This window comes from Pipistrellus kuhlii, unplaced genomic scaffold, assembly GCF_014108245.1.
Source record: "Pipistrellus kuhlii isolate mPipKuh1 unplaced genomic scaffold, mPipKuh1.p scaffold_m20_p_37, whole genome shotgun sequence".
In the NCBI taxonomy this organism is placed as follows: Eukaryota; Metazoa; Chordata; class Mammalia; order Chiroptera; family Vespertilionidae; genus Pipistrellus; species Pipistrellus kuhlii.
This window is the reverse complement of record NW_023425537.1, coordinates 3,085,085-3,109,289: the sequence shown is the minus strand read 5'-3', so window position 1 is coordinate 3,109,289 and position 24,205 is coordinate 3,085,085. Positions and strand designations below refer to the sequence as shown.

Sequence of the window (24,205 nt, the reverse complement as noted above, 5' to 3'; positions counted from 1 at the left end):
AGGAGAGGGGCAAGGCGTGGAGGTGTGTGTGTTGGGGGTGGGGGGGTGGGGGATAGTAGGGGGGGATGGGGTGGACAGCAGGAACAGTCCAACAGCCCTCGCAGCATTGCACACCTGCCAGCAGGGGGCACCTGGAGCCCACCTGGCCCAGGCCCCTGCCCCTGGTGCCCGGACTGCCTCTCCACGCTCGGTCCTGCTCTCTCTGCAGACAAGATGCAGCGCCTGTGCGTGTATGGGCTGCTCCTGGCTCTGGCTCTGGCCGCCTTCTCCGAAGCCTCCTGGAAGCCCCGCTCCCAGCTGCAGGATGCACCCTCGGGCCCAGGTGCCGGGGGGGCCCTGGAGGCACGTTGGCTGGACCAGCTGGGCTCAGCCCCTCGCCACCAAAGGCAGCTGAAATTCCCGGGTCCCCCACACCCCGTGGCAGGTAGGAGCCGCGGACAGCCCTCCCTGCTGGCCTCGCCCAGCCAGTGTGGGCCTCAGTCCCCGGGGCCAGGTGTCCTGGTCCATCCTCACCTCCTCTCCCCCTCCGGCTGCAGACCTGTCCAAGAAGCAGGGGCCGTGGCTGGAGGAGGAAGAGGAAGCGTACGGATGGATGGACTTCGGCCGCCGCAGTGCTGAGGAAGGAGACCAACAGCCCTAGCAGCGCCCGGTCACCGCCCAGCCCAGCCCAGCCCAGCCCAGCCCAGCCCCATGGAAAACCAATCCCAATAAAGCGGCTTCCAATGGACCACATTGCGTCAAGTGTCCTGGGGCAAGGGAGGGGCATTGGGGCAGGGTTGGGGCAGGGAGGGGCGTTGGGGCAGGGTGGAGGCAGGGAGGGGAGTTGAGCACTGTTCTAGGGGCAAGAGGCCATGGCTCATCCTTCTTGGTGTCCCCAGAGCCCAACACTCATGTGAGTGGGAGAATAGGGGGTGAGGGCTGAAATCAGAGAAAGCTTTTTATTTTATTAAAAAATATTTTTATTGATGACAGAGAGGGAGAGGGAGAGAGAGATAGAAGCATCAATGATGACAGCGAATCATTGATTGGTAGCCTCCGCTTCCAGAGCAAGTCATGCCATCTGCAGGAGAGAATTACTTACGATTTAAAAAGCCACCCCTGGCCCCACCAGTGTGGCTCAGTGGTTGAGTGTGGGCCTAGGAACCAGACAGGAGGTCGCTGGTTGGATTTCCGGTCAGGGCACCTGCCCTGGCTGCAGGCTCGATCCCCAATATGGGGTGTGCAGGAGGCAGCTGATCCACAATTCTCTCTCATCTTTGATGTTTCTATCTCTCCCTCTCCCTTCCTCTCTGAAATCAATAAAAGTATATTCAAAAGATAAAAATTAAAAGCCACTCCTCCAGCCTTTGAAAGTCTGGGGTCCACCATCCTGGGCTGCTGATCCATGATCCCGCCTCCCCCTCCCCGCCATGACTCCCCATCCTCCACAAGGAAATCACTGCCAGCCTCTCCTCTCCCATTGCTCATCGTTTTCCTGTCATCATGCCAGTAAGGGTCCAACAGGCATGCTCTTCCTGTTTGGAGGTCCCTTCTCATCCCCCTGCCCCTCTGCCATCCCCTCCAATCCAGCCACACAGGTCTCCCCACTATTGGGAAGCGTCATGCTTTCATTCATTCATGAAACAGAAGCTCTGACGGGACCGGTTTGGCTCAGTGGATAGAGCGTCGGCCTGCGGCCGGGTTCGATTCCGGGCAAGGGCATGCACCTTGGTTGCAGGCACATCCCCAGTGGGGGGTGTGCAGGAGGCAGCTGATTGATGATTCTCTCTCATTGATGTTTCTAACTCCCTATCCCTCTCTCTTCCTTTCTGTGAAAAATCAATAAAATATATTAAAAAAACAAAACAAAACAAAACAAAACAAAACAAAACAGAAGCTCTGCCCAGTGGCTCCCCACTAGCCTCCAGCCTCCGGCTTCCTGGACCATCTCGCTGTGTTGTAAACAGCTCTGTGTCTCCAGCTCCCAGCATGCAACGGGTCATACAGCAGAGGGTCATTCACCTCCTGCGGAGTCGATGTTTGTTGAACTGGGTTTGACCTGCTCATGAAAAAGCAGCCCTGAGGTCCCTGGGGAGCTTGGGGTGAAGGAGGAGGACAGGAAATGGAGAAGACAAAGAGAGACGAAAGGGACCCCCAGGTGGGGGCACCATCTAGTCAAGCACATCAGACTCCCAGCCTGGGGGGTCATAGGCGGCCCACCATGAATATATATATATTTTAAAAATATATTTTTATTGATTTTTCACAGAGAAGAAGAGAGAGGGATAGAGAGTCAGAAACATTGATGAGAGAGAAACATCAATCATCTGCCTCCTGTACACCTCCTTCTGGGGATGTGCCCGCAACCAAGGTACATGCCTCCGACCGGAATCGAACCCAGGACCCTTCAGTCTGCAGGCCGATGCTCTATCCACTGATCCAAACCGGTTTCGGTGCACCATGAGTACTTCTGAGGTCCAGTCAATATAATGGAATGTAAGAAACTTTTTGCACATATATTATACATATCTGCTGATTGCAATGTCTATGCTCTTTATGTAAGGTAAAATAAAGATTATTCCCTTGCCATTGTTGCAAGTTCACACGCTTTATGAAAAGGCTTCGCTATTTCTCCCAGCTTAATTAACTTGCACTTCCGTTAATTAATGAATGGTGTTATTGGTGAGATGTGGTAAAATAAATGGTCATGACTACTCAGCGGATCATGTAAACCTAAAATACCCCCCAGACCTTCCAGTCTCAGCCTGTAAGACCTCATTATTAAATAATTTAGAAAGAACTGTTAGAGATGACTTCATGAGCAGGCTGAACTTTCCTATTTTGCCATTTTGCCAAACGCATATATTTTTACCTTTAAAAAGAAACAATACTATTCATTTCCAATGAGACAAGGTGTAAGGGAAAGACAAAAATAAAGCCATGGATTTTTGTTGTTAATCCTCACGCAAGGATATTCTTCCATTGATTTATTTTAGAGAGTGGAAGGGAGTAGACGAAATATTAATAAAAACTTTGTAACTTAATTTTTACAATATCCTGTTATACATAATTATCAATAACGAACTACAACGTTCGCTAATGACTGATGACTATCACCATGTTGCATTCATTTCCCTTACTCGCCTTAACACGCAGGCGCACCATTTCTCTCCCCTAATACTGGCAGCGAATATTTTAGTAGCTGATTGCCAGGGCATTAGTCTTGTACTGACTTGTTTGGTGTGCGCAACAAGAAATATTTTGCTTTCGGAGAACAAGAAAAACAGGTTGATTTGCGTTATGCTTATTAATTTGTGCAGTTGTTCAGTGTCTGCTGAGTGAATGTTCAAGAAAAACACTAATTTTTATTAAAATTAATTATTTTAAGTCAGTGATTACTCATTTATTTCAGCTCTTTGTATTCAGCATGTCTCTACTAAAATAAACCTACGTTTCCATGAAAATGGAAGCTTCTGTGTTTTTGCGGCCCACATAAACTTAAACCTTGCTTACTTGGTCTGTGTTAGCCTTTGAGGGTGACAAGCTTGATCTAGGTTCAGTCACGGGAGCCCAGCAACTCCAGAGGAAGCCACCAGAGGGCAGTGTCAGCCCGCATCTCACGGCTCTCCAACGCCCTCCTGGGCAGGACCAGTCACCCGGCAAAAGAGGCCCAGTCTGCAAAGGGAACGTTTTGCAGACAGAGCAACCAAGGCTCAGCCCGGGCTCACTCTGCAGGGAAACCTTCGGGCCCAGCAGGTAGGCGTCAGCCACAGCCCGGGAGACCGGACAGGCGCCTTGTTCCCCTCCCCACCCTGTGCTGCTGCCTGACCCCAGAGGGCCTCCTGCTCCCCCTCCCTCCCAATGGGTGCCCTCAGACTCCTGCTGGGCCAGAGAGAGGGTAGAAGGAGGCCCCCCCACCCCCCGCCCCTCCACCAGAGCCATGAACTTGGGGCACCATCGCCCTGATGCCCAGCCTTGGGAAAAGTCACCTGGGACAGGGTATCCCATGGCAAGATCCCTGAGGGCCAGTGCCCGGGGTCAGGGCAGGGCCGGGCATGAGAACTACCTTCTGCACCGAACTGGGGAGCAGGACAGAGAGGGTGACCTGGACAGGTGTCCCCCTTCCCTTTCCCTCCTTCCCCCTTGCCTCCTGCAGGCCTCAGGGGAGCCCTCCTCCCTCTCCTGGCTCCTCTTCCCCCTCCTCCCCCAGCACCTGGGCTCCTCCACCCCTCAAGGCCCCCTCTTCCTTTTAACACCCCCTCCTCCCCCCCCCGGACCTCTGCCAGACTCCTGGGGCGCTGCCCTGGCTGGGGACAAGGGGACAGAATGGGCTGGGGGCCTGAGCCTCTCCGCCTGCTGTCCTCTGTTGTCCAGGACCCAGCTCAGAGCTTCCAGAAAAGGTCTTAAAAGGGGGGGAGAACCTGGGAGAGATCTGTCATCCTACCAACAATAAAAAACAGAGTGAAAAAGAAAAAGAAAAGGTCCTAATTCGAGTCCTGTCTCCAGAGGGTGACCTTCACCCGTGATTGATGAGTGACTGCTCTTTGGCAGAAACACGTGCTTCCAGCAGTACATAAACACGGGGTCTGGAAGCTGCGCCACAGCTGAAGGTGAAGGCGTGCCAAGCTGCAGCTCCGGGGAGGGAGGGAGGGAGGGAGGGAGGGAGGCCCGGGTTCAGCTCTGGGGAGCAGGGCGCTTCCTGTCCGGCTGCCCCGGGGGCGGGAGGGGACTGGGGGTGGGGCTTGCGCTGCAGAAAAAACAAACAAGGAATCCGGACCCGCCGTGTCGTTCCCGCCTGTGACCAGCAGGGGGTGCCACCTGAAAACGTATGTCCGCATCCCCGACACACAGGGCCTGTCTGTTGTGCACACGGAGGTCAAAGGTCCCAAGCCGGGCTGGAAGGAGACCAGACGTTGTCAAAGACCGTAATTCAAAACCTGAACATTCGTACAATTCTGGGGTGGGTTTCTTTGGGAGGACACGGGGTGGGGGGAGAAATCTCCTGTGTCCGCTCTGGGGCTCCGGGGGCAGCTCCCGTGCGGCCTCAGGAGGGCAGGCACAGCCCCGCTGTGTGGTGTGAATACCAAGCGGGCAGGCCTGGGGGAAGGATGCGCCCCCCTCTCCGGAGGGGCCGGCCTCATGCTGCCCGCTCCCTGACCTGCCCCGCTGGCCTGCAGGGGAGGCGCTTTCTGCTGGTACAGTGGGACCTCTGAGCATTCTTCTCTCTCTGGGAATGTAAGATCGGAAGGGACATTACGTCCAGGCTCTCCCCAGCGGAAACGGACCTCATTGGCAGGGACGCCATCTAGTTTGCAAACCTCACCAGGGGTCAATGGTGCGTTCCCCCATGCAGCTGTCAGGACCTCCTCAGACCTACAGGCCAGGGGGCCGCTCCGGGTGGGCTGCTGCCTGGACTGCTTCCCCCACACTGCACCCCTCACCCTGCGCCCCTCACACTGCACCCCTCACACTGCACCCCTCACCCTGCGCCCCTCAGGCTGCACCCCTCACACTGCACCCCTCACCCTGCGCCCCTCAGGCTGCACCCCTCACACTGCACCCCTCACACTGCACCCCTCACCCTGCGCCCCTCAGGCTGCACCCCTCACACTGCACCCCTCACACTGCACCCCTCACCCTGCGCCCCTCAGGCTGCACCCCTCACACTGCACCCCTCACACTGCACCCCTCACCCTGCGCCCCTCAGGCTGCACCCCTCACACTGCACCCCTCACCCTGCGCCCCTCAGGCTGCACCCCTCACACTGCACCCCTCACCCTGCGCCCCTCAGGCTGCACCCCTCACGCTGCACCCCTCACCCTGCGCCCCTCAGGCTGCACCCCTCACGCTGCACCCCTCACCCTGCGCCCCTCAGGCTGCACCTCTCACACTGCACCCCTCACACTGCACCCCTCACACTGCACCCCTCACACTGCACCCCCACACTGCACCCCCACACTGCACCCTTCACACTGCACCCCTCCCTCACACTGCACCCCCACACTGCACCCCTCAGGCTGCACCCCTCACTCTGCACCCCTCACCCTGCGCCCCTCAGGCTGCACCCCTCACTGCACCCCCTCACTGCACCCCCACTCTGCACCCCCACACTGCACCCCTCACACTGCACCCCTCACCCTGCGCCCCTCAGGCTGCACCCCTCACTGCACCCTTCACACTGCACCCCTCCCTCACACTGCACCCCCATACTGCACCCCCACTCTGCACATGGAGCCCCAGATGCATCCCCAGTGCACGCACTCAGTGGCTACTTGGTTATGCACTTGGTTGGCTTCCCCGCACTAAACCCTGTAACCGGTCCCCAGCCGGGCACTGCCATCCTCTGCCACGGCGGTGAGGAGCGGACCCTCAGGGGGAGTAGCCACGTTCCAGGGAAACAGGTGGTGGCCACGCGGGGCCTGACCCGGAGTCCACGCCCCGAACCAGCACCTGCTCGGTGTGCAGGGCCCTTTGGGGACCCCGCCGTCTCACGCTGCCACCTGAGTGTTCTCCCGTGAACCCCGATAAACACGCCCGCCTCACAGGGCACCTGGATGGGTCCTGCGCTCTTCATGTCTCTGTCTCGAAGCTGCTCCCGCCCTGGCCTGGTGTGCTCAGTGGTTAGGGCGTTGGTCTGCACACGGAAAGGGCTTGGGTTCGATTCCTGGTCAAGGGCATGGTACCTGGGCGGCAGGTTTGCTCCCCACCCCCTGTCGGGGCATGTGGGGGAGGCAACCAGTCCATGTGTCTCTCTCATATCAATGTTTCTCTCTCTCTCTCTCTCTCTTTCTCTCTCTCTCTCTCTGTCTCTGTCTCTGTCTCTGTCTCTGTCTCTGTCTCTCTCTCCTCCTCACCCCCCTTTCTCCCTCTCCCTCTTTCTGGAAAGCAATGGGAAAAATATCTTCAGGCGAGGATTAACAAAAAAAGAAAAAAAGACCTAACAAAAAAATGTAAAGCTGCTTCTTCCACATGACAACCCTTCAGATAGTTGAATGCCATGAGCATGTCCGGACACGCACTCTGCTTTATTGTCTTGGGCTAAAGAGACCCAGTTTCCCACCGTCCCTCAAGGACATGGCTCCCATCGGGCAAGGTCCCTCTGTAACCATCGAGCCCAGAATGGTGGGACCGGCTGGAGGACGGGTTGTGACCACTGCTTGCCTTGCTCTGCATGTGTTCTGGATAGAGAGAGAGAGAGAGAGAGTGAGAGTGAGTGAGTTCGGCTCTATTTCTGCAGCCAACCAGCTTCCATCTGCCCCTGTGCAAACCACTTCATCCCCTGGGACTCTGCTTCCTTCTGGGCCGGCCTCTGTCCTCGGGGTGACCTCCTGAGACCGCTGTGGGCCGCCCCCCTGCCTGTTGCTCTGCCATCCCTGGTGCCAGGACGCTGGCAGATGGGGCAGAGAGGGAATCTCCCCCATGGAGATAACGACACCCCGTTTTCCCCCTTCATGGGGTGGCTGTGCAAAGCCAATGAGGAACGACGCGTAAGAAAACTATTCTCTCCCGCTAAAAGGAATGCTGCTGCCGTTACCAACAGCCACCACCGCGTCTTCTTTTAAAAAAGCCAGACAGTTGCTTTGCCTGAAAGACAGGACTCCCAGGACGTTCAGCCACGAATGCGCTCAGTTGTTCATTCGTTGTGTGTGAAGCATCTGTTCTGGGCTCCGCGGATGCACCTGCTGGAGCAGACCTCGGCCGGACAGCGCCCAGGGCTGGGATTAGGGCTCGTCCTGTGAGCACAGCAGCTGCACACAGCTGGCTGGAAGGGGACACGGGAAGAGGAGCCAGGATTTTTAATTAATTTATTTATTTATTCCCACATGAAGCAAAGCCAGCCCAGGCCCCTCTGCGAATGTGTCCCTTTGTCCCGGCACCTCCCTTCCCCTCTATTCACCCTGCTCACTCCTCTGTGCCTTGCAAGCTGCTTTCAGGACAATGGACCTCTGAGTGGAATTGACTGTGCTGATGGCTGTGACTTCCTGGTAGGAAACACGGGATTCCAGCTCCCGGAGCCCCCAGCTGGGGAAGGTCTGGTCTGGCCTGGGAACCTGAGTGCAGGGGGTCCCCTTGCCATTTGGGGTTTAAAGCAGCAGGGAAAACCGTTCTGCTCTTCTCCCGCAGAGTACAAACACAGCAACAGCGTGGCTAGGATGAACCTTCCCGCCCTCAGCCCCCACAAGTGAGGTTCCTAAGGAGACGAGCTCCAACTGGGAGCACATTATTTCAGACAGGGCACTCCTAGGTGGCCGAGCGGACACAGACCCAGATGACAGCTGAGCAAAGCGAATCTTCGCTGTTCCCGTCGGCAGCTTTCCCCAGGGAGGACGGTAGAGGGTCACCCCGAGAATCTTTAGTAACAAGGAGGGGGTGGCCCGGCCGCCGTGGCTCAGTGGTTGAGCATGGACCTATGCACCAGGAGGTCAGGGTTCGATTTTGGTCAGGGCACATGCCCGGGTTGCATGCTCCAGGAGGGGGCATGCCAGAGGCAGCATGTGCCCTGATTGGGAATCAAACCGTGACCTCCTGGTTCATAGGTCGACACAATTCCACTGAGCCGCACCAATCAGGCTGGGTCTAAGGGTTTCAAAGCTTAGGGAAGGAAAGGGTAAGTGGTGAGTGGAGTTTGTATTCAAAGACCGGAGTAAGCTTGGTGAGAATGACATGTCAGGCCCCGTGAACCGCCTTATATGCGGACCGAGCCGCTCACGGAGGGAGTCAGGACAGATTCGTCCTAGTGTGTGCCTGGCCCTTTCTGCTTTTTAAAACTTAAAGTCCTGGGTCCCTGGGAACCCTTCCCTTCCTCCAGTCTTGGTCTCCCAATCTGTCAGCCATCCTAGAGTGACCCCCGCCACAGACAGCATCACCCCGAGTCTCACATCTTCTAGGGCTCAAAATGGACCAGCGGCATCAACTTCTGGAACCCGGGCCCCAGCTCTCCACACTGCAACATGGACACTGAAGAGACCAGAGGAAGTACTTTTTGGTTATTTATCTCTAAAGTCTAAACACGTATCAACACCTGCAGGAAATCAGCAACTCATACCACACGTCACTTCCATCTGAAGCGTCCAGGCTAGAGGAGATATCCAAGATACCACATCCTAAGCTCAACACGGAGATCCCGGGGACCGACATGAAGACAGTGACCTCACCTGCAGCGGTGGGTCAGTTTCTGGAACCAGCCCTCCGGTGATAGGACGGCATTTTGCTTGTTATTTGTGAGTAGTATTTTTGAGATTCAAACAAGACCTTGTGCAATACTCAAATGTTCTGTGAAGCAAGAGGGAAGTCAATGGCTTCCAATTTTTTTTTTTCTCTCCTGTCTTTCTCCCTCATTTCAAAACAAATACGTTCCTATCACTCCGAGATCCATAGCAGATGACTGAGTAATGTGAGACGGGGGAAGATAATAACTCCAGGGGAAAAGGGCTGGGTGTCGGTCATGCATAGAGACAAAGGGAGCGAGGGGACAGAAAACAAAGCCCAACTATGCGATGTTTAGGGTGTTCACGCATTGCTCACATTTTTATCACGCAGAGTTAGGAGGACAAAGGGCAGAAACGTGGGTGAAGAAGAGAAAAGAAGTGGGTACGGGGAGAAACTGCCTCAATAAAACATCCAGTGCCCCATCTCTCTGGGATTTAAATATATTGTATTTACATATGCTGTAGGCGGTTAGACATGTGAGCAGAGCAAGGACGAGGGGTCAAGTACAGAAGGTCACCAAGGTGAGGCTTGGTTGAAGGGTGGGTGGGACCTCACCCCCAGGGTGACCTTTCCTCCCTACAGATGACAGACATCTAGGCTCAGTTGTATTTCAGCCCAGGCCCAGAGAAGCCACAGAACCAGCCATGGCTGACCCCAGGACCCCCTGCCCTGGTGCTGGCCAATCAATCAGTGGAGAACACAGCCCTGAGTGGACACATATGAAAAACTGCTGGTCATTCTATTCAGACCTTTTCCTGGGACCGCCCCCAAATCTCTGCCCTGAAAACCCTAGGATGGAGGACCCAGTGCGCTCTCCCTCCAGGGAGCACCCCGTGCCTTTCCCTCTCCTCTCCGTTTTTCTCCCCCTTCCCCTCACCATTCCTGGGCACCTTGCCATTAGTTTCCTCCCTCCTAAGCTCCCAGGGCCCTTCCTTTACCTCTAGAACGTGCTTGCTAAGCCCCCTTCTTCTAGGAGTTATGTTTTCCACCTCTGAGATTTACCCAATAAATGTTCTCTTACAGTTTGGTCTGGACTTCGAATTCTTTCCTCGCCAGGACCCAAGTGCCAAGGTTTCTGACCCCTGCTTTGGTCTGACCCCCTCCAGCCAGACACCAGGTGCCGTTCCCGCCGCCCTCAACATATTCAAGGCAGTTGGAACCATCAGAATCCAAATGAGACTAAGAAGCAAGCAAAAACGCTTTCCCCAAACACTAAGCAGTAGCAAGAGGTTGATGCTGTATTGCTGTTCCTATATGTATCGTAAACAGAATGCTTCCTTTGTGGATAGGAAGTTTCAAGCATTGTTATTTCCCTCGTTTGTTCAGTGGTTCGTAGACTGCTGGGCAAATTTATTCCCGTGATAAATCTTGAAGGAAATCCAAACTTTTAGCCATACTCTTTGCCATCTTCTCTCCTCTTATGAACCAGAGTTGATAAAAAAAAAAAAAAATTCTTTTGGCAATATCCATGTTGTTATTTTTTCCACATACTGATTTTTGGGCCTGGGGCACATTCTGCGGTAAAACTTTGAACTCTTCCTCCCCACACTTTACTTAGACCAGTCACACCAAGAAAAACATCACGAATCACAGCTACTCCATGCATCTAGGCCCGTGCTTGGTCAGATCATGCTTGCTGGGAAAACTTCGTTTCTATATCTACACTACTATTGGCTAAAACGAAAAAAAATCAGGACTGTGACCTTTGTACGGGTTCTATTGCTGTTATGTCAGCCACGTTCTGCCTTCCTACAACTGAGTATTCTATTGTCCTCTGAGGCAGTAACTGACTGAAATTAGATGCCAAGATGGATAAAACTCAATTCAAATTCTGTGCCAAAGGAAGATACATTTTATTCTGGGGCTATTTCTGGAAATAAAACTTCCTTTTGGTAATTTGGTTTAGCTGAGGGTTTCTCACAGTGACCACTGGAGTGAAAAGGACATCAAAATAGCCTCACTAAATTGAAGACTGAGTAATTGGATTCAAAGTTTATTTTTACATCTACAATATTTTCGAAAAGGAAAGGGAACGAGTAACTTCTGCGATCGCCTTTCCACAGTAAGACTAGTAAAATACTGAGTGTTTTTTAAAGATTAAAACTTTCCCCTCCTTGGAGCATGAAGCTTAAGCACATGCATGATTGATTGCTGTTTAGAAGACAGAGCATGTCCATGTCCCAGAGCTATTTCTCCCTCAAATGGAAATTCTTCCTCTAAGTCTGTGGTCAGCAAACTGTGGCTCTTTTGCCCCTTAGTGTGGCTCTTCAAACAAAATACCACAGCCTGGGCGAGTCTATGTTGAAGAATGGTATTAGAAGTGGTTTAAGTTTTAAAAATTTGGCTCTCAAAAGAAATTTCAATCGTTGCACTGTTGGTGTTTGGCTCTGTTGACTAATGAGTTTGCTGACCACTGGCCTAAGTAGTTCTTGAGTGCAGGGTGATGGCATTCTGGCTACAAAAGGGTACAGAAGACTCCCACAAGGTCATGTTTAAACCTGGACCAACCAATGTAATAGTTGCCTGTTCCTAGGGACTCAGGGTTGACCAGAAGGCTGGAGCCTGACCCTCCCCCTCCCCCTCCTCCTCCTCCTCCTCCTCCTCCTCCTCCTCCTCCTCCTCCTCTTCCTCCTCCTCCTGGCAAATGACCTGATTCCCAGATAAGATCCTGATGTTCAAAGTATGCAGTGCTTAGTTCAAAAATGAAGACCCCCAACGAAGTCTTGGAAGTAAACATGCTCTTTGGTATGGAAAAAAAAAATCAAGTGAAAATGTAACAAAATACCGAAACATGAATGCTCCCATTCTGAGCCACTTGTCTCTGGGTGGCTTTGGGTCAGGGTCACGGAGCCTGTGGGCTGGCACTGGGTTGTTGGAATGTCAAGTTTCAGGGCTTTGCAAACAAGTCAGCATGAAGCTGTGTCTCAATACACAGTCGATGCCTTTAGGATTGGAGACTAACCACCAGGAAACGGGGCCATGTTTGCAAGAAGGTGGCCTGGCCTTCCAAACAGCCCAGAACCCCAGTGTTCCCCACTGCCTCAGGGTGCTCCGTTTAAAACAGCGGCGTCGCTTCCCTGATTGGCCCCAATTTCTTCCTGAGAACTGTAATTCAAGCTTCTGAGGCTGGAGAACTTCATTCTACACCATTATTTTATTTAAATTGAGGACTTTTTCTTGGATGTGCTGGGTGGACCCAAAGACAGCACAAATACTCAAAGTTGATGGAAGCGGGAGTACTTGGGACTTCGAAATAAAACAAAAACAAAAACATGGTCTTCCCCTTTATATAACAAAGGCCTGGTCTGTTTTTCTAAACCGGAGCTCTCTCCAGCTGTGCGCAGCCCCAGATGTTCTCCCTGTGAGGCTGGGTACAGAAAGCCCCCTGAGGCCCAGAGCTCACGTCAGAACGCCCACCTCCTTGCTCCGTTTCCACGTTGTTTACAAGAACAAGCCATTCTTCTCACCACCCTGCAGCTTGGAAGTCTGTGTGGCCCTGTAAGGGTAGAACAACAAACAGGAGAGGGCTAGAAAGATGCTGGTGGAAATAAGGTAAAGAGTGGACAAATCCTAAAGCAGGAGAAGAAACAGCTGGAAACCAAGGGCGGGGGTGTGCTTATGCTTTGTGAACGGAGTTGGCTGAAAAGACAAAACCAAACCAAATCCCAGGAACAAAAACAGCCCCACAGACCTTTCCAAACCTCAACTATTCATGTGTTGTGTTTCCATTTGCAAAACATTAGGTTTCACGGGCTTTGCTTTCCCATCAGGACTTATTTTTATCTTACAGATGCAAACCTCCCTCCCTTCCCCCGGGAAACGGCAATTTCATAGGGTACAGCCTAAAATACTTGGGGATAGAGTGCAAAAAAATCTTCCAGCACCGTTTATTGACCCTCCTCCCAAATGAAACATTCATGGCTGTGTAGAAATATGTGTGGAAGAGAATGTTTGTAATAGTGGCATTTGTAAGAATAAGATAAAAAAACGAAACTTAAAAGCCTACGAATTCTTAGATGTGTTTTCATTGTCTTTAGGCTGCTTTGGCTTCGTTGAGGGCCTTGAATCTGTAGCATGATATTTCAGTCAGCTTGGAGAATTCTCTGCTTATCGCTGCTGAAGTCTCTGCCGAAATTAGCCCCTCTCTGCTGCTTTTGACCAGATTTCTTGGAGTCAGTCTACACACTGGCACTTTACATAGACACCAACTCTGTCAGGGGTCCTTGCGTGCAGAATTTGAGGCTCACGCTCTGTGGGTCTCTCCTCTCCAGGGTTACTTTCCAGTCACAACTGAAACCCTGAACTAAGCCGAGCTCTGTCTCCTAACTTCAGTATGACTGCTACTTTCTGCTGAGGCTCAGTCTCATAATTAAGTATGGGTAAATTCAAGGGTCATGTCCTTTCCAAGTACTACATTCTTTGGTTATTCTCTACTGCCTTAGTATATGCTCCCCCAAATTTTACAATTGATATTATCAGGAGGGTTACTCTAACAGAAACATGCTTGCAAAGCTACGCAGTCATGTTGGGACGTGGCACACGTTTAAATGGATTTAAGCTGTGCATTGCACTCAGAAGAGTATGACGAGACTTTAAAATTTGACATGATGAATTATTGAGTGGCTCAAATAAATAAGGGAAATTGCAACATTTCGTGTTGGAATAAGCTTCAGATTCCAGGGCTGGTGCCAATCTGAATATGTAGGAGGGACAGGAAAGCCCATGGCTGGTGGACTTTGTGTTCCTTTGGCAAGAAAGAGCACCGAGGGGCAGCTTTTAGTCTCCAGGGCACAGACTAAGTGTATTTGTAAGACACAACGTTGACACTTAAAAGCTGCCTTCGAATTGGCACGTGCTATGCTTCTGCAATCCTCATTCTGCTGGAATGCATTTCCAGCCAGCGCTTGCCAAGGCTCTTGGGTCGGATATTCAGAAGACAGAAACATTTGCTGCCACCCAGGTGGCTGGAAGGAGGGAGCCAACATCCCTCTGTCTGTGCAGGGCCACTGTGGAGTGAGCTTCTAGAAGCATTGAACGTCCATGGATATTTTAAAAACCAGACCAGAAGATGGCACCCTTTGAAAATTAGCTTGGCAAATTAAAAGGAACAATACAGAAAGTGTTCTGTTTAATCTCAAGTGCAGCAATGTGATGCGTAGCTGGGAAAAGAACAGCATTTGGTAATGACATTGAATGACATCTTTATGATGGTTTTGAGGGATATTTGTTGTTCGATTGTTTTCAGTTTTGAAAAATGGGCAGAGGAATCTCATGGAGTTTCTGGAGACATTTTATGATGTTCTAAAGAAAGTTGCAAACAACGATTTTGTTGTTGTTAATGTTAATAACAGGATTGAGCCAGAGATATGTTTTTCCTTTCCATTCTTTCTTTACTAGGTAAGAATAGCAATGGCTAAAAAGGGAGGAAGTAAAACAGGCTTTAAGCCCTGAGACTTCCTGCACTCAGGTTTTATATATGTGTAACTGACTTTCTAACACCTAACAGTAAGGTCAACTAGTTCTTCCCATCATAAACCAAAGTGCTCAGGATAAGAATGTAATTAAGATCCTGCTGTGTTTAGAAGCTATAACATGTAGGACTATCTTTTACTCTAATGCAGATGATATTCATAGTCTGCATCTGTATCTGAGGGTATGGGACTCAAGATGAATTTAAAATTTTAATCCTAGTATGCTACTTCCAAATTTTGGGAATCCATCATCTTAGCTAAAAGTCTTCAGAACTCTTTCTCTGGTCTAGGAATCTCCTTGGCTTTGCTTAGGGTATTAGCATATTGGGAAAGAGAATCTTAATATATATATTGATTTTTACAGAGAGGAAGAGAGAGGGATAGAGTTAGAAACATCAATGAGGAACATCCATCAGCTGCCTCCTGCACACCCCCTCATTGGGGATAGAGCCTGCAACCGAGGTACATGCCCTTGATCAGAATCGGACCCAGAACATTTCTTCAGTCCTCAGGCTGACAACACTGTACCCACTGAGCCAAACCAGTTAGAGTGGGAAAGAGAATCTTAATTTTCCTATTATTTCTTCTCTAAATAATTCCTATCCCTTCACCCAAATACCTCCATTTGTTTGTCCCAGGGATCAAACAGCTATTTGCATGGCCTACAGGATGTGTTGTTGAGACAGATGGGATCAAGATCTTATGTGAATCCTACGTGGGAAGCTAGGCAGGTAATCCAATTCGGTCATTGATCCCAAAGGACAAGGATGAGAAGAAGATGTAGTTTTGAGATAAAAGGCAGAGTTCAAAGTCGAGAGTAGAAGGCAGAGCTTAGAGGAATTCTCTGGGCTCTAAGGACACTTTTCTAGATTTTAGAAACCGACGGGCAGGAAGTTGTTAAGGGCTCTTGCCTGGCTCAAGGTGGGAAGGTTAAAGTGTGATGACAAGGTCAGTTCATGTCCGTGGTTTACCTTCTCTGAGCTAAATGCACTCATCTCCAGCTACTCTGAGTTCTGGGCGCTCCTGGCTCACAGCCACTCTCATCTCCCAAGGATTGCTTTTGGCCTCATGGGAGCCATCTCACCGCCCCTGGGACAGCCCGTGCTCACGGACAATACACAGGGAGTGCGGAAGACCAGCACACTTGCCTCCAATGGCACCAACTCTGGAGCATTTCATTGTCCAGAGCTCCTTGTGGAAGAGGCTACCTCTATTTTCTAGCCTAGAGCACTCCTGGATGACTGGATAAAAGTTCCGGGCAGCTCTGAGGAGGAGAGGGAGTCTCCTCTACCCTGGCCGCTGTGGCCCTAGGATTCAAGCTCTAATCAGTGAGCAGGGGCACCCTTGCTGGGAAAGTCATGGTTCTTCACACAGGCCAGTGCAACTCAACCCAGCCCTGCCCGCCCCCTGCTGCTGCAGACCTTGATGCTGTCACACCTGCTTCCCTATCTCTCCTGGGATGGCCAGCAGTCCTATCTGATTAGGACCTCACCCTTATGACGTCATTTAACTTTAATTGCCTATTAACAACCCTATCTCCAAAGACAGTCTCCATAGGGGTTAGAGTTCCCACACAGGAATTTGAAGGACACCCACAGCACTGCAACTGTAGATATTATCAGTAAATATCTTTTAAAATCACACTATATTAATTCCATTAACTGCTTTGAAACAGTGGTATGGATCTGCCAAGTGTTATTATTTTGAAATCTGGCATATTTTGTATTGAGCTGTTTAAAAAAAAAAAAAAAAAAAAAAAAAAATATATATATATATATATATATATATATATATATATATATATATATATATCGACTTTTGAAATGAAAAAATGCCTGCTCAGATTGGCCAGAGTCAGAGAGGCAGTCTATTAAAAAAGAACAGGTGTTGCCTCAGAAGTGGGGGGTAGTCTTATACAGCGAACATAGGCCTAAACCTATGTTTTAACTGTAAAATTAGGGGGGTCGTCTTATACACCGGAAAATACGGTATATATATATTTATTGATTTCAGAGAGGAAGGGAAAGATAGAGAGAAATAGAAACATCAATGATGAGAGAGAACCATTGATTGGCTGCTTCTTGCACAACCCCTAGTGGGGAATGCATACCCCCTACCCAGGCATGTGCCCTGGACCAGAATCAAACCCTGGTACCTTTAGTCTGCAGGTTGATGCTCTACCCACTGAGTCAAACCAGCTAAACTGAGCTGTATTTTTTCCTTAAAGATGACAAATTCAGTTATTCTTGAGGTTAGTTTGGATTTATAACAGTAAAACGAGGTCGTTCTCAGAGAGAAGAATGCTTATCTCTGGTTTTGCCGGGGCAGAGTTCATGCTTTACAAACTGTAACATTTGTTCAACATCTGTGAGTCCCAGGAAGGTGAAGGGATTTGAAATGAAACGATACACAAGCGTGGCTCTGTCACTTAGCTTTTGAATGTAGGGGAAACTTTAGTAAAAACTTGTTGAGCTGCATCTCAGTTGACTCATCTTTAAAAGAGAAATAATCACTCTCGCTTATTGTGTGATGTTGGTAACAAAATTATATATGGACTAGAGGCCCGATGCATGAAGATTTGTGCAAGAATAGGCCTTCCTTTCCCTGGCTACCAGCACCAGCTTCTCTCTGGCATCTAGGACCCGGGCCTTTGCTCTGGCCACTGCCTTCCACCTTCGCTCTGGCCCTGTTGCCCTCCTGTAGCTCCCTCACCCTCTGCTCCCCACTCATAGCAGGTGTCCCACCCCACCCCAGCTGCTCCATGTCTGTGCACACATGCTGCCCAGAGGCCCAGAGTGCTGGGGCAGGGTGGAATGCCATCTTTGCTGCATCAATTTGCATATTCCCTCCTTATTGGCTGTGGGTACTTCCAGCTTTTGTCATGGAGTGGTGGTCAATTTGCATATTATATCTTTATTAGATAGGATGCTCTTAAGGAAAAGTAAAATATTTTACATATCAGTTGATAGGGATAAGGATCCTGTTTCCTGTATCAAGAGAGTCGAAAGAAAGGATTCTAGTTGTGTTTAATTACTTTATCTTTTATACGATTTTTGTCCCTCTCCAAATTCAAACACAGAGCCTACAACACCCTTTGTTGAAGTCTTGGTTTAATGATGTCAGTTCTGGGAACCCAGCCAAGAGCCCATTACAGCCTATTGCATCATTTTAGCTTTCTCAGTACTCTCACAAAGTTTGACAAGGGAAGACAAATGCCTTTTAGGTAGAGCATTTAAATCAAATGTTTTTATAGAACAAAATGATTCTTCACTAATGTTATATCTCACAGACTCTTAGCTCTGCAGTAACTTCAGGAGAATGAGTATCAAATTGTGGGAAAAGAGAGCTGTTATCGATTGAGCACATACCATGTGTTCCAGATATTTTACACACTCGTTAAATTTTTTTTTTATTTAAATTTGTGGTAAAATGTACATAACATAAAATTTGCCATCTTAACCATTTTAAAGCACACAACTCAGTAACATTAAGCTCATCCCTTTATGGTGCAATCATCACCACTATCCAACCCCAGAACGCTCTTCAAATTGCAAAACTGAAACTTAGCACCTACGACACACTAACTCCCCATGCCCCTTCCTCCATTTCAAAGTCAAGGGCATTTGGGATCCCATGCAACTTGAGACTGGCTTCTTTCTAGCTTTGTGATTGTGAGCAAATCCCACAACCTTGCCAAGCCTTGATTTCCTCTTACATCTTACTCACCTATAGGTTTGCAATGGAACTCAAATAAAGAGGTGTGGCAGGAACGCTCGTAATATTCTTAAGAATCCCAACATTCTTCAACATAGTGTCTATAGAAGCAGGAATGTAACCATACAGAAACTCCATTTCTTTTTTAGGAGAGAGAGCGCAGGAGAGAGAGAGAGAGAGAGGGGAACATCAATGATGAGAGAATCATTTATCTGCTGCCTTCTGCGTGCTGCCTACTGGGGATTGAGCCCAAAATCAGGTCAACGCTCAACCACTGAACCATGCCAGCTGGGCTCTTTTTTCTTTATTTTTGAGTCAGACTGCCTTCATCCAGCACCCTGACTCTCCCACTTCCTTCTCCCCTGCATGTCCACTCCCTTAATCACTAAGGCCCCAGGACAGCGAGGCCCTGGTCAGCATTAACCAACGTCAGCAACAGAGCCTCAGGTCTGCTGACCACAGAGACAGAGTTTCATTCAAGCCAGAGATAACATCTAGGCCTCAGTTGTGTTTCCACATCCTTGGGAAATCAGGTGAAGTGACGCCATGACTGACGACAGGACAGGAGGGAGGGACCAACCACCCCCTAACTTGGCACCAACCAATCAGTAAGCCAACAACTCCAAACACAACCATAACTCTCTTAGTTTCTCATATAACCCATCCCACAGAAGCCATTGGGAGCTGGGTTTTGAGCATGAGGTGTCTGAACTAATAATAAACCCTTACTTTCTTGGCTGCAAACTCCTGTTCATATCTTAGCGGGCTCAGGCAGATGGACCTCTGTAGTCCAGCAGCAGGAAGCCATATGTAGCTGTGTGCCATGTTTGAAATGGACTAAAGGGCCTTTCTAATAGAACCTAAACGTCAATGCCAAATAGGTCACAGCTCCACAGACAACAGTACGGTGATTGCTGTGCAGAGGAGGAGGGTGTCGGGGGAAGTGGGGAGATGGAGGAGGGTATAGGGGGATAAATGGTGATGGATGGAGACTTTCTTTTAAAAAAAATTAAATTTTTACTTAGTTACTTAAAGGACACTTGCATATATTCACATCTTGCTTATTTATGTTATATTTTCAAAAGAAGACAGTATTTACCTATGTATTTTTCATAGATGAATTATATTAGATATAGGGGTTTTATGTCATGTTAAACTCAATTAAGCAGCTTTTCTTTCTTTCTTTCTTTCTTTCTTTCTTTCTTTCTTTCTTTCTTTCTTTCTTTCTTTTTAAATCCTCAGCTGAGGATATATTTTTATTGATTTTAGAGAGAGAGGGAGAGAGAGAGAGAGAAACATCAATCACATTTAATGAGTTGCTCCCTGTACTCATCCCGACCATGGGTAGAACCTGCAATGTAGGGATGTGCCCGACCAGGAACCGAACACTGCAAGCTTTTCGTGTATGAAACAACACTCCAACCAACTGAGCCACACTGGCCAGGGCAGCACTTTTAAATTTTATTCTCACATTCCCTAACTGTACAACAGAATAGGCCATATTTTCTCATTTCAAAGCAAAACCTTCTTGAAGTTAATTTTTTTAATTTTTTTATTTTAAAAAAATATATTTTATTGATTTTTTACAGAAGGGAAGAGAGAGGAATAGAGAGTTAGAAACATCGATGAGAGAGAATCATTGTTCAGCTGCCTCTCAACCCCCCCACCCCCCTCCATTAGGGATGTGCATGTAACCAAGGTACATGCCCTTGACAGGAATCAAACCTGGGACCTTTCAGTCCGCAGGCTGACACTCTATCCACTGAGCCGGTTTCGGCTTGAAGTTAATTTTGAAGCAACAGGGGAGGGTCATTGTGTTCAGTTGCCCTGTTTAATCAAAATGACATAAATTTGGATTTACAACCTTTCCACTTCTATGCAACACCGAGAAGCCAAAGACCTCTGATGGGTTTAGACTCAGGCGTCTTCAAACTACGGCCCACGGGCCACATGCGGCCCGCAGAGGAGTCTGATCCGGCCCACCAGGTTTTTTGGGCAGTGAGCGCAGCCGAGGTGTTACAGTAGGAATTAGTAGTTCATATAGTCCGGCCCTCCAGCTCTCTGAGGGACCGTGATCTGGCCCCCACTTTAAAAAGTTTGAGGACGCCTGAGAGTGTGAATTTGAGATTTTTCAACAGCTTCAGGAAGTCAACAGCTTAATAAGAAACATCACAAATACTTCATCCATCCAGGGGGACCACAACACTACATTCCCACATCAATAGAGAGACGAACACAATGTGTTCTGACCAGGCGACGTGAATCAAAGCAGATGCTAGCCTCTTCCTTTCAAAGCAGCCGTTCAGGGCACAGGGCCAAGATGAGGCTACTCTTAGTGGTGTATCAGTTTGGTCAGGTGCCGAGGCCTAAGTGGTTCATTTATTTCTTATGAAGATGGAGACACTATTTAATCACAACTCATTTCTGAATCCGATAGGACAGCCACAGAATTTGGTGCTCTCCATATTTCCTTCCTCCTTAATCATACTCCAGATTGCAATGGAACAGGATTCAAATTTTAACAGTGACTATGTATTGTGGATCAGGTGACTGGTAGGTGTTTTCTGTGCCAACAAAGCATCAGGTGTGATTAGCTTAGAGATGCGAAAGGGGAAGAATAAGTGAATAAGAAATAATAAGTTAGTAAGAATGAGTTAAAACTTGGGATTTTCCTACCCTATGATTATTGGAGTAACTATTTTATGGGAGCTGGTAGGCAGCTCATTAAGCAAAAATTAGGGATAACACTTAAGAAGGATCATATCTGGTAGTATAATTATTTTTACCTATCTGCTCCAAATGCTTTGGTGATTTGTAAAAGTATAAAAGCAACTTTAAAATTCACTTTTTTAAAATTTAGGTTGAGAAATATAAAATTGTATTCAAATGAGTTCGCATGTAACAACATCTACAAATGGAGACCTAACACAGTGGTAAAATGAAGGAACTCTTACCATTGGCAACAGCATGAATGAACCTGGAGCTTATTATGCTAAGAGAGATAAGCCCATCAGAAAAAGATAAGTATTGCATGATCTCACTCATATGTGGAATGTAATGAACATAATAAACTGATGAACAAAAATAGATCCAGAGACACAGAAGCATGGAACAAACTGACGAATTTCAGAGGGAAGGTGAGGGTGGGTGTGGGTAGGGGGAGTAACAGGGGAACTTATATGCATATATGGATAGCTCATGGGTGTGGGGTGATGGGGGTCAATGGGGAAAAAAACACAAAGGGGACATATGTAATATAATACTTTCAGCAATAAAGTGAAATTAAAAAATAAAAACAAACATACCAATAAAAAACACAAAAGCCCCCACCAGAGTTGACAATTAAAAAAATACTCACAATTTACCTCTTGCAGCTCTAATCTCAGAAATTAATTCTTCTTTGACCAGGATCCATGGTCATGTCATCAGAAAAACTTGTTAAAATTATTAGGAAAAGCTATTAAAATTATTCTTTGTCTAATTACGTGGTGGTATAAATTACGTTTATTATGAACTCCAGGCTGCTTTCATTCTAATATATTTTTTCAATGTCATAATTGAATACAACCAAAGTAACTGTACTGAATCAAAATACTATGTCACATATAAGGGAATTTTTTTAGTGCAAACAGCTTTCAAGTCATACTCATTGCCAGAGTTGGTAGGAAATGCCACACTACTGGGTCTTCCTAGCTCATGTCTTACCTATCTGTATAATCCCAATAGGTACGGACTATGCTGAAATCTGTGCCCTCATACTTCTTGAGTTCTTTATGCATGAAGAATTCCAGGAATGGGAACTTACTCCAGTGATTGGACTTTGGAGTAGAAGGCATTGGGGTATCAGAGACAGATCCTGACAGGCATAATCGGTAACATGCCAAGTTGACTTGCCCAGGTCAGGAAGTGATATGTCATAAGCTGCTTTTCAGAGACATCAAGGCTGTAACATCCCTGATGATTGCAATAGCCCTCAATAAATCAGACCCAACTTAGTAAAGGAAAGAGAATCATGGGAGAGAAGAAGGAATGACAAAGCTTAATGACTTCAGCAGGGGGGAATTTATACTCATGTAGCACAAACAACCTCCTACTACAGAGAACAGATGTCGCTTCATTTAATGAAATAACACAGGTGGTGAAAAGCTTGCAGGGAAACATATTCAGGGCTCTCAGAAATAGCTGTTTTAGTCCTGATACATGCCTCCACCTCAGTCCTGGTGAATCACCATTGCCCTCTTTTCTCTAATATCCCCCAGCCATGTAGCATGGACGTCGCTGGCCCAAATGGAGGGTGTTGTACAGAGTCAACCTTCCCAAAATGCCCCCTGTAATTTGGTCTTTGGTCTCATTGGTCCCAGTATCCACCCTGCCCAGTGTGGAGTTCTGTGTCACTCCCCCCTTTTCTTACAGCCCTCTCTGATCCCCATTTTGGATAATGTTTCCTTTTTCCCAGCAATGTGTTCTTGGTAGCTTTCATTTCTTCAGGAATTCTTCACAGTCTATGGTCAACCAATTCTCTTTCTATTCTCTCCCTCCCGTCCCCGCCCTCCTCTCCTCCATTCATTCTACTTTTGTTTTTTCATCTTTTCAAACCTCTGAGGATTTGGAGTGATGGGGAAGAATGTATTTATCTTGAACGAGAAGTCTTCCATTAAAGATCGAGATGGCAAATAACAAGGAAACTGAACATCAGACCCTTTCCATTCTCCACTACCTATTTGCCTAAGACACACCAAAGAAAGAACGGCATGGTGTTTGATACAAGGACTTTACTGAACAATTGGGGTAACCACGTAGGCAGCATGGGGCTCTGTTGTCCTTCAGGGTAAGCACAACCTTGAGTGAGCGTGGGAAGAGCTCTTCAAGTCATCTCAGGACTGGGTGGTGAAAACTCGATTCACTTTGCACCAAAGTCTCGAGAACAAGCCAAAGAATAAGAGGCACTTTTTAATTAAAAAAAAAAAAAGGCTAATTTATGTAAGAGCCCAGGTGGTGTGTTTTCCTTCCAGCATTCAGCAAAGATAAATGGGTTCAGATTGGAGTCTATTTTTCTGACTTTGTAGAAGGCACAATGAAGTTATACTCCATTCTTAATGACGTGACTATTGAGTTTCCCAGTTCATAAGTTTAAAGCAAACAGTATAGTAAAGACATTCTTTTATTGGTTTCTATGACTTAATCCCAAATCTGAGAAATTTTGGATTCGCCTCTTGATCTTGAATAGGTTCGTTTGTGTGCAAACTATCCAAGTTGTAGCACATCCCTCATTGAAACAAGGGCTCAGTGTTTGGCTCAGTAATAAACAGACACTGGAAGTTTGAGAGAAGAGGGAAAAGCCCCAGAGGAAAGCTTACATAGGAAGTGGGAATGCAATACAATTTTTGGTAATTCCAGAGAGTGATCATTCTGTTTTTACTGTGTCACTAAAGAGGGGCTCAGGACTGAAACCAAACGGCGGTCAATCTTGTCAGCATACAGGAAATTATTTGAAATCTTTGGGATGTTTCTATAGCAACTAATAAAGTTGTTGACAACCAAAACAAAGTAGATGTAACCAACTCTTCACCGAGTCCTTTGGCCATCATGTTGGAAACTATCAATTAACCTAAGGAATCAAACCCGGATATGATTTCATTCTTCTTTTTCTCCTCACAATAGATGTAGGTAGATGTAGGCATAGACATAGACATAAATATTCAACTAGAAAGTTTTTTTCAGGTTTAGAGTCTATGATTAGTAATTTTTTTGGGGGGTGTTCCAGAATATCCTTATTTGGGTATGGAAGTAAATCTCCTATGAAGTCCAAATATTTAAAATATTTAAATTTA

At 47.9% G+C, this 24,205-nt stretch overlaps 1 protein-coding gene and 1 long non-coding RNA gene across 2 annotated transcripts; both read left to right on the top strand.

Moving 5' to 3' along the window:
• The first annotated feature begins 213 nt into the window (after positions 1 to 213).
• On the top strand, positions 214 to 727 carry GAST (gastrin). The gene is made up of 2 exons (XM_036407775.2): positions 214 to 424; positions 537 to 727. The coding sequence occupies exons 1-2, from the start codon at positions 214 to 216 to the stop codon at positions 638 to 640; spliced, it is 315 nt and encodes a 104-aa protein (XP_036263668.1). The 3' UTR covers positions 641 to 727.
• Positions 728 to 3,557: 2,830 nt separating this feature from the next.
• Positions 3,558 to 11,411, top strand: LOC123651111. The gene is made up of 3 exons (XR_006739600.1): positions 3,558 to 3,735; positions 8,868 to 9,200; positions 10,213 to 11,411. It is a non-coding gene; the product is annotated as an uncharacterized LOC123651111 (long non-coding RNA).
• Positions 11,412 to 24,205: the final 12,794 nt, after the last annotated feature.